The sequence below is a fragment of the Zonotrichia albicollis genome, chromosome 25, assembly GCF_047830755.1.
Source record: "Zonotrichia albicollis isolate bZonAlb1 chromosome 25, bZonAlb1.hap1, whole genome shotgun sequence".
NCBI classification, from domain to species: domain Eukaryota; kingdom Metazoa; phylum Chordata; class Aves; order Passeriformes; family Passerellidae; genus Zonotrichia; species Zonotrichia albicollis.
Window position 1 is genome coordinate 7,421,523 of NC_133843.1, and position 9,758 is coordinate 7,431,280.

The 9,758-nt window shown below is 59.7% G+C and overlaps 2 protein-coding genes across 4 annotated transcripts; both read right to left on the reverse strand.

Annotated features, from left to right (window-relative positions):
- Nucleotides 1–2,721: 2,721 nt before the first annotated feature.
- On the reverse strand, nucleotides 2,722–4,302 carry LOC102067097 (chymotrypsin-C). Its single transcript, XM_074558290.1, has 7 exons — nucleotides 4,263–4,302; nucleotides 4,055–4,146; nucleotides 3,881–3,978; nucleotides 3,668–3,793; nucleotides 3,415–3,551; nucleotides 3,186–3,331; nucleotides 2,722–3,018 (listed from the first exon to the last, which is right to left on the reverse strand). The coding sequence occupies exons 1-7, from the start codon at nucleotides 4,300–4,302 to the stop codon at nucleotides 2,806–2,808; spliced, it is 852 nt and encodes a 283-aa protein (XP_074414391.1). The 3' UTR covers nucleotides 2,722–2,805.
- A 690-nt stretch (nucleotides 4,303–4,992) lies between these two features.
- Nucleotides 4,993–9,657, reverse strand: EFHD2 (EF-hand domain family member D2). Of its 3 annotated transcripts, none has more exons than XM_074558435.1 (4): nucleotides 9,419–9,657; nucleotides 6,375–6,522; nucleotides 6,109–6,243; nucleotides 4,993–5,970 (listed from the first exon to the last, which is right to left on the reverse strand). In XM_074558435.1, the coding sequence occupies exons 1-4, from the start codon at nucleotides 9,613–9,615 to the stop codon at nucleotides 5,836–5,838; spliced, it is 615 nt and encodes a 204-aa protein (XP_074414536.1). In that variant the 5' UTR covers nucleotides 9,616–9,657; the 3' UTR covers nucleotides 4,993–5,835. The 3 variants fall into 3 exon arrangements, with proteins under 3 accessions (XP_074414536.1, XP_074414537.1, XP_074414539.1); XM_074558436.1 differs by lacking the exon at nucleotides 9,419–9,657 and adding an exon at nucleotides 8,545–8,680; XM_074558438.1 differs by lacking the exon at nucleotides 9,419–9,657 and adding an exon at nucleotides 8,448–8,580.
- Between the last annotated feature and the right edge of the window lie 101 nt (nucleotides 9,658–9,758).

Below are 9,758 nucleotides of genomic sequence, written 5' to 3' on the forward strand. Positions count from 1 at the left end.
CCTTTTCCTTCTTCCATGATGTGGACTGCAGTGGCTTGTCCCTTCCTGGGACATGCTTTGTAGAGGTGAGAGCAGAGCAGGAGCACTGCAGTGGCTCAGCTGTGGTGTTGAGTGTGTGGTGGAGCTGGAGGAGAGGGGGGTTTAGGGAGAGATGGGGAAATGGTCTTTTGGGCATACTCCATGGGCCCCACTGCTCTTCTTCCTCCTCCTTGTTTTTCAGTGCTGGATTCCTGTCTTGGATTGAAAAGAGAGGTGTCTGCTAAGGAAGGCAGGAGCCTCCCCTGAAATGGAAAATGTAAACCCCCTCCCTCTGTATTGTTATAATTTTGAATTTAAAATGCTCTCAGGTAAAGATATGGGAATAGGAATTACATTTTTGACTAGGAAATCTAAGAAAATACAAATGTAATAGTACAAAAAAATAAACTATGGACAGAGTCAGAATAGGCCCTGACACCATGTGGGTCAGGCTGTTGGCAGCAGTCCCATTCCATGGGGGCTCAGCCATCCTGCAGTGCTAGGGATGGTTCTGTTGAAGCAGGGATCCTGTAGAAGGGTGGAGTTTTCCTCTGCAGCTCCAGGGCTGCTGGAGATGGGCCTGGGCTCCCTCAGGGAATGCATTGGACAGACAGCTGCTCCCCTGGAAATGCAGTGGGCAAAGGCTGCCCTGGTGTTCCAAATGTCAGATTCTATCCAGGTAGGAATGCTTGGCTCCTCCCTCTGGGCAGAGTGCCTCACAATGGGATGATGGAATTTCACCAGACATGCGGTGAGACTCATTGGCCCGTGAACAGAAGAAATCTCCCCAGAGGGAGGATTGGTTGTGGAAGAGATAAAGAAAACTGCCCGTTTAACAGAACTGCTGCACAGATAGGAATAGAATACACCCACCCATTTCCAACCTAAGACAATGCCCGTGAGGGGAGCCCAGGATGTGGACTGGCACCATGTGTCAGGGCAGTGCTTCCCTATGCTCTGTGCCATCAGCATTGGGATGCTGCTCAGTGTCAGGGGAGTTTGTTCATGTGTCCCTGGGTATCCCGAGCTCTCATTCCCAGGAGTGGGTAAAGATCACTATTAACATGAAATTTTTATGTAAGGGATTGTATGAGTACTTATATTTCAACAGTGAAGTAAAAGTAATGAACTTCACAAAGTTTAATTGTATTCTTTTAAACTTCCCCTTATTCTCCCATATTGTTAAATAGTTAATAATGGACACATCCTATAGAGTGTACATTAGATGTTAGATATTTAATAAAAATAAAGCTTACACTTTAGGTTAATCTGTAGAGATAATGTCCCAAGGACCCCAGTGTTCTGCACTCCCAGCCCAGACAACTGTCCCCATGGCACATGTGGGTACACACAGAGGGGACAGGGAGACCCCATATTGCCCAGCTTCCCATGGACAGCCTAGAGCTCTCCACCCGAGCCAGCAGATCATGCTGCCAATATCATGCCAGTGTCCCAAGCCCCTGGCCCCATCCTGCCATGCAGAGTAGTCACCTCCACACATCATCTGACTGGCAGGTCTTTAATTGCCTTTGGGGTGATCCCTACAGTTCCTTTGCTATAGCACATTTCCTGTCCATCCAAACCATTTCCCACCCTGCATCCCTCTTCACCTGCTAAAGCTTTGGTCAGGCTGACAAGTGCCAGGGGGTGCCTGGAGAGTTCTCAGGTGGATCCCACTGTGCCAGGGCTCGTGCGAGTGCTCTTGGGTCCAGGTGCAGGTGCCAGTGCTGCTCTGTGGGCTGGTGATGGTGCCGCTCAATTGTTGAGCAGCACCTAAACATGGCACCGTCCACCATGTTCCCCACCCAGCCTGAGCTGCTGCCATCCATCCCTGCTTTCTCTGCTCCTACTCCTCATCCTGTGAGGATCCCGGCTGGGCTCCAGCAACCGTGATGGGATGATGGTGTGATGGATGGCTCTCCTCGGCTGATGGTGGGGCACCCACCTCCACTTCCTGGACAACTCCTTCACATCTGCTCCCACCAACACGCTGCCCTCTTCCTGGAAAACATCCCTGTCTCCTCCAGGGCAGCCCGGGCTCCTCCTGAGAACCCCACAGCTGGGGTTTCTGCACGTTTTCCACCACCCACCTTGTTCCTCCAGCCACCACAGAAGGAGATCCATGGTAAGATGCCCTGCTCCAGGGCCATGTTGCAGGTCCTGTTGTTGGAGCCGGCAGTGCCATGCAGCTGCCAAGGGCTCCATCTCCAAGAGAGCTCCTGGAGGCACCCCTGACCCCTCCCAAACCAGTCAGACTCTCTCAAGCTCCCCAAGGCCAACCTAGTTCCCTCAAGAGCCATCATTTGAAAGTCAGCCCTCATCTAGGCAGTGCCATTGAGGTCCCCGAAAGCGATCTGGGAGCTACCAGGTGTTCCAGATCGTCCCCAAGGGCCAGATGGGTTCCCTGGAGCTCCCTTGAATAACCTGGACAAACCCAGCCCCTCTCCCATCAAAGTAATTGCCAACCCTCCAGGCCGTTGCCTCAGCCACAGCTTGAGGACTGGAAGCATATTGCAGGATGTGCCCAACAGCCTCTGCAGAGTCCTGGCCATCCCCACTGCACAATAAGGACACCTTCCCCAGAACACAAGCAGGGCCTTGGCATCAGCAGAACCAGCCCTGGATGTGTGTCCCAGCTCCACCAAATCCCCTCCACCAAAAAACCAGCGAGACCAGCTCTGCGTTTTTTGCTTTTATTTTGATCAATAGTGGTATCTCCACAATGCCGCGTCCTCAGTTTGCGTTCATTTTCTGCCAAAAAGACACAGGGGGGACATGGTAAGACCCTCAGTGGGGCAAGAACAGCCCCTGTGTGGGGGTGGGGGTGGCAGAGGAAGAGGCACCCACCTCGTTGATCCAGTCGATGTAGGCAGACACCCGGGTGAAGACTGTTGGCTTCTTGTATGTGTTGCAGCCCCGGCTGGAGACAAAGCTGGCGATGCCCTCGACCTCCCAGATCCCATCCTCACGCTGGCAGTTCAGGGGGCCCCCAGAATCGCCCTGTGCGGAGAGACAGTGAGACACTCTGTGCCATTGCTCCTGGGCACCCTGCCAACACTCCCCTCATCCCTCCTGGCCATCCATCACCATGGCTCCATCCCCTCTCCTCCCAGTGCCCACGGTTGCACACCATTGGGGCACCCACCATGTGCAGTGCCCACACTCACATTGCATGCAGATTTGACATCACCGCCGCCGGCGCACACCATGGTCTTCTTTACAGTGCTGCCCCACCAGTCCCACTGTGAGCAGGTCTCATAGTCCACCACAGGCAGCAGAGCCTGCTGCAGGATGGTGGCCAGGGGCCCATTGGCTGCAATGAGAGACAAAGCTTGTTACTCACACCCTTTGCCTGCATCCCCTTTCTGGAGACTCTCCTGGGGACACTCCACTTACTCCTCATGCTTCCCCAGCCGGTGACATAGCAGGGGTAGTCGTTGGGCAGGATCTTGTCAGCAGCCGGCAGGCAGGCAATACGGATGGTGTCAGTCTCCTGCACCTCTTCTGCCAGCTTGATCAGGGCAATGTCGTTGCTGCAAGGAGACACGAACAATGGTCCCTGTCCATGGGAACAGGGTCCCTGGCCGGGGCAACAAGGCTCCGTGGCCACATCACCCACGACCCAGCCCGGATGCACCCCAACCCCTACCGAACGTAGTAGTCATCCCAATCTTCATGGACGATGATCTTCTCCACAGCCACGGCCACAGAACCAGGCTCGTCAGCCTCTGACACGTCCTGCCTGCCCAGGGCCACCCGGTAGTTCAGGGAAGAGCTGCCAGGGAGAGAGAGAGAGTCAGTCCCCACAGATATCTTATCTGCATGGCACAGATGCCCCCCAGCACCCCCAACACCCACCTACCTGATGCAGTGGGCAGCTGTCATCACCCACCGGGGGGCAATGAGGCTCCCTCCGCAATAGTGGTTCCAGGATCCAGAGCGGCTGTACTGCAGAGAGATCTGCGGGGGCAGAGGCACAGGATCAGAGCAGGAACGTCCCCATCCCTGTCCCCATCCCTGTCCCTGTGCCCCTCACCTGCCATGGCCAGCTGTGGGCTACAGCGTCTTCACCGCCCACCACGCGGGAACTCAGCTGTGGTGGCACGGCCGGCTGACCGCATCCGTAGGCTGTGTGACACCCGGCAAAGGGACATCAGAGGCTGCCTGTGCCCGTGCCCAGGGCCAGGGCAGGCGCCACGGTCCTGTTGCCCCTGCCCTGACCCTTCCCCATGCCTTGCACCTACCGTAGCCCAGCAGCACGACGAGACAGACGGCTCCCAGCATGGTTGTGCAGAGGAAAGAAGAAGTGGTGGGGTCACTCACCCCTCTTATAGTGTCTGGACTGCTGGGGACCTTGGAGTGTCCCTGCTGGCTGCTGACACGTGGGGACTGTCCCACGCTAAGGGCACAGGGGCTCTTCAGCCCCATCACCTGCTCTTATCAGACTCATGGTCCTGCCTGGGAATGGCCACATCTGCCCCTCATGTGCTGGCACCATGCTGGGACATGGTGGGGACACTTGCCCCTGCTCTGGGAAGAGGCAGGGTCCCTGCTGGGGCACAGGGTCACTCCCTGCTGGGGCAGCCCCCCACCCATGATGCTGTCAGTGAGGTGCTGGGAAGCCCTGTTGCCCCCCAGCCCTGAGCAGTGACTTCCCCAGGACACTGCCCTCTCACCCCACCACTCCCTAGGCACAAGGTCTCCTTATCTCACTCTGGATATGGTCAAGAACAGCCACAACCCCACAGGTGCCATAGGGTGGGACGAGTGCAGATAGCAGCAGCGCTGCTGATGGCCTTCAGTACACACCCCCACACCTGCATCAGGCCCCTGCTGCTTCCCAAACCATTGGCACAATGAGCCATGGCTCATTCCTGTTCACTGCCACCACCTCCAGTGGGAACTACGTGGCCACAGTCACATCCCACTCCCCAGATTCCTTCCCCCACCCAACCAGCAAGCAGCAACCAGCACTTTAGAAATATAATATTTATTTGGGATTAAATTAAAAAAAACATAACACACCCCCTATACCGCCACTCGGGGGACACTGTGGGACAGATGTGGGTTTTTGCAGCCACCCACAAACACGAGAGTCTCAGTGACCAATGGCAACCACTTGTGGCCACCACACTCATCCTGCCAGGCTGAATACAACATAAAAAAAACATAATACAGCCCCATGAACCAGCAGCTGCATTTCTGTATGTCTTTGACCAAAATAAAGAGAGACACAGCTCCTGAGGGGCTCCATTTCAGCTGGGTGGGCACGCATCCCCAGCATCACACACACACACACACACACACAGACACAGAGCCCCTCTACCAGAACCTGGCCCTTGCCACGGCTTTTGTCACTGGTGTCAGACATAGGAATACCAACAGCCACTGGGCTAGCATGGCCACCAAAACACCCACCACGGCCACCTACACAAGCCCCATCCTGCAAATCTCCCAATGCACTCACAACATAAACAGGTGTCCCAGGGACAGACATTCAGGACATAGCTCCCCTGGGACTCAGCAGCAGCAACCCCCAGTGCAGCTGCAGGCAGAGAACAGGGTGCTGTTCAGGGCGGGGGGAACGCTGGGGATGTGGGGGCACGAACAACACCTACAGACACCACAGCAAGAGGGGAGGGGGCAGCTGGGGCTGGCTGGGCTCTGCCAGCAAGGTGGGCGCCGTGCCGAGCCCGCGCCGGGATCCTGCTGGCAGCCCGGGCAGCGCACGGCTCGGGCATCACCCCTGGCATGGCTGGCACCTGGCACAGGCAGCGCTGCCACTCTGGCACCGCTGACCAGTCCTGCCTGGCCCTGTCACTGCGTGAAGGTGGACTGCAGCTCCTTGAAGGCTGCCTTCCTCTGCTTCAGCTCTTCTGCCTGCTTCTTCTTCTCCTCCTGCTCTGCTTTGATCTCCTCCTCAAACCTGCTGGCTTCGTTGATGGCTTGTGCCTGTGGATGGAAATGTTCAGCTGTGACCTTCACCAAGCTTTCCTGCCCACCCCAACATCTCCATCTCCTGCCTACGCATCACCAAACCGCCCTGGTGCATTGCCATCTTGCAATGGGACCTCCTGAGCCCTGTCTCACCTTGGCCTCAAAGAAGTTCTTGGCACCTTTCACTCCCTCTGTGGAGACATCGATCTCGGAGAGCCGGGCCAGGGCGTGCAGCCCGCTGTCCTCCTGCAGCTCACCTGCTGCTGCCTTCCGGAAAATCAGCAGGAACTGTGAGGGGAGATGGCAGCATTGGCTCCCTGAAGACCTCAAAGCCACCACAGCCACTGCCCAAGTTCTCACCAGCCTGAACAGTGGCTGGGGACATCTCTGGGCCAGTGTGGAGCCTCCTAACACCTCACCTCTCGAAAACTGAGCTTGCTGTCCAGGTCTTCATCCACCTCCTTGATCATGTTCTTCAGTCCCAGGTGTGTCTGTGGAGCCCCCAGCTTCTCCATCATCAGCTTCAGCTCCATCAGGTCAATGAAGCCGTCTTTCCCTGCATCGTACCTGCAGGATGGTGGCACAATCCTGACATATCACCACGGGGTGCAGAGCCCACACAGCCCCCCACACTGACCCCCCAGTAGCAGACCCCTGTGTGCTCTCACACTGGCTGGGAAGCAAAGAGGGCTGAGCAAGGACTTGGGCACTAACGGTCTCCGGCAGCTCTCCAGACCACAGGGAGCTGCCTCTGAACTGCTAACAACTCTCTGGAGCATTATCCAGGATCGTGCCTGTTTCCACGTGGCACTTGGCAGGAGAACCTGCCAGGATGCTGCCAAGCCTGCTGCCCACTCCCTGTGCCAGGAGCCTGAGCACATGCTCCCCTTGGCTGCAGCATTGGGATAGCAAGCCATGGGGCTTAGCTCACTGGGCACTGCTCCCCAGGTCACAGCGAGCTCTGCTCACTGATGCTACCTACAGACATCTCAGGAATGCCCCTCCTCAGACTCCTGCCTGTGGCCATGCCACAGTCCCCTCCAGCTTCCCCTCCAGCTTCCCCGCAGCCACCCTGCTGTTCCCTCCCTGCCCACTGCCTGTGCACCGTGGGCTGTGCCAGCAGCGTGCTGGCGTGGCACAGCAGGATCTCCATGGGGAGCCAGCACACAGCCACGCTTTGTACAGCTCCACACGCTGTAGGTGGGCAGCTACACACTGCACCCGTTGTGACAAGGCTTTTTTTTGGTATCTTGTCACTGCAGCAGCCACGCAGAGCCCCGGCTCCCCATGATGCAGGTCCGTGACTCATCTGCACCTCCTCTGCTGCTGTCGGCTCCGTCCGTGTCTCCAGCAGCACCCTCCTGATCTGCCAGGGACCCCAAAATGGGGCTGGTCCTGCTCATCCCTGCCTACTGATGCCAGCACTCTCAGAGTGACGCTGTGGATACAGATCCCACATGATTTTTGCCTCTAGTACCCCACCTGGAGCACAGGATCACAGAATCATGGAATGGTTTGGGTTAGAACAGACTTTAAAGACCACCTCATTCCAACCCCCTGCCATGGGCAGGGACACCTTCCCAGATTGTTCCAAGCCCTGTTCAACTGGGCCTTGGACACTTCCATGGATAGGGCAGCCACAGCTTCTCTGGACAACCTGCGCCAGGGCCTCACCGCTCTCATAGGGATGAACTTCCTCCCGGTATCCAAACTAATCCTGCTCTCTGTCACTTTTGAAGACTTTCCTCCTTGTCCTATCACTCCATGCCCTTGTCCAAAGTCCTTCTCCATCCTGCATCCCACAGTTTCTCTGCAAGGGGTGGGTCAGCTGGCCTGACTTCGACACTTCATCCCACGCATGCCACCTCCCCAGATGCAGGGCCCTTCCTTTCTCTCAATCCCCTTCTCTGTTTTTTTGGGATACCAGCATCCTGCATCTCCCAAAGGGCACCATCTCCCCTGTGGAGAGGCAAAACCCTTCCCTGCCTCACTTTATCCTCTACAGCCGGATTGTCAGATCCCGAGGACAGCAGCAGTGAGGACAGCGTGGCAGGGCTCTGCTCCAGAGCATCCTTCCCTTGGGAAAGCCCCAGCTCCCGAACCTCCCAGTGGCTCGCAGCCCCGGCGCTGCTCCTTTCGCTGCAGCGAGACGCCGCAGCTGTCAGAGCACACGCCGAGCAGTCGGCTCCGACCGCCGCTCCCGCCTGCGCGCCCGCCCCGCCATCTGCGCCCGGCGCACGGGCACGGCCACCATCGCCCCGGCCCCGGCCCCGTGTCCCCGCGAGCCCCGAGCGCGCTGTGCCCCGCAGGCTCCCTCCTGCCCTGCCGCAGTACTGGGCTCGCTGCCGTGTGCTGCCGGCGGTGAGAGCCCCCCAGGAGGGCACGGGAGGCTCCGCGCCCCGCCAGGCTGCTGACAGGGTGTGCCCGCACCCCACGCAGCCCCCAGCCCTGTGTTACGGGGGTCACCGCCTCCGGCTCCCCAGTTCCTCCACCTCCCCGCTCGGGTCCGAGCGAGGCCAGCCCGGACGCGGATGCGGATCCTCCCGCGGTGCCAGACGGGCTGAGGGTACTGGCATGTCGCAGCCATGCCTTCGCCTGTGCTGTATCTCCGCGCCTTCCCGGAGTCGCGCTGTGTCCACGCCTCCTGCACAAAGCACCCAGCGCGGGATCCACGGGGATGCTCCGGGCTGTCCCGTTCGCCCCTGGCCACTCCCGCGCATACCAGCGTGACCACGGCCGGAGTCACCCCGATTTCTGCCTTCCCCTGGAAATTTCCAGGGCTGGAGGCTCGCTGCCAGCTCCCCCCGTTCCCCGGGGCCGAGCTCGTGCTCCGAGTCACGCTCCGCCACGCGTGGTGGCACGCAGCGCGGGCAGGGATGCTGAGGACACGGCAGCCTGGCCTCTGCAGCTGCAGGGATGTGGGATCCCTCGGTGATGCGGCAGAAGGAATGTGAAGGTCCCCGGTTCCCTCTTTCAGACCCCCTTCTCTGGCCTCAGCACCAGTGCACGCCCCCATGGGGGACAGGAGGCTCCTTCTGCGAGAATTTCGGGGCGCACAGGAACGCGTCCGGCAAGGAGCTGTGAAAGACGTCCCCGGCACCAGTCCTGCAGGGGTTTTGGGAGGAGAGGGGTGTCCCTGGCATCCCTCCTGAAAGGGGCAGGAGGGGGATCTCTCCTGCAAGGAATTGGAGGTGCCTTGGCATCCCTGCTGCACAGAGCTGGGGCGGGGGGAGTCTCCGACAAGGAGCCGGGGGGATCCCTCCCGCAAGAGGCTGGGGTGCATGGGGGTCCCTCTCAAAAGGAATAGGGGGGTCCCGCCCGCAAGCACGGGGCGGGAGACGCAGGGACATCCACCCTGCCAGAAGCCGGGATGCCGGGATGCAGGAACCGGGATGTCCTGGGTCCCCCGTCCCCCCCGGCGCTGCCATCCGGGGAGCCCCCTCTCCCTGTGCCCCACACTCACTGTCGGAAGAGCCGTTCCATGTCGCGGAGCTGCCGCCGGGAGAACTCGCGGAACTCCCCGGCGGGGCTGAAGACGCGGCGGCCGCCGCCCCCGGGCGAGCCCTCGCCCACCGCCCGTCCCGCGGGGCTGCCCGGCGCCGGCCCCGGCCGCGGCCCCCGGCCCCGCCGCCCCTCCGGCTCCTCCGCCGCCGCCGCCATGGTGCGGTGCCCGGATGGCCGCGCCGCTCCGCCCCGCTCCGCCCCGGGGCCGGGCTGCGGCCCCCCGGCTCCGCGCCCGCCCCGGGGGGCTCCGGCTGCCCGCCCCCGCCAGCATCACCGGCCCCACTGCGCCCGCCCGGCCC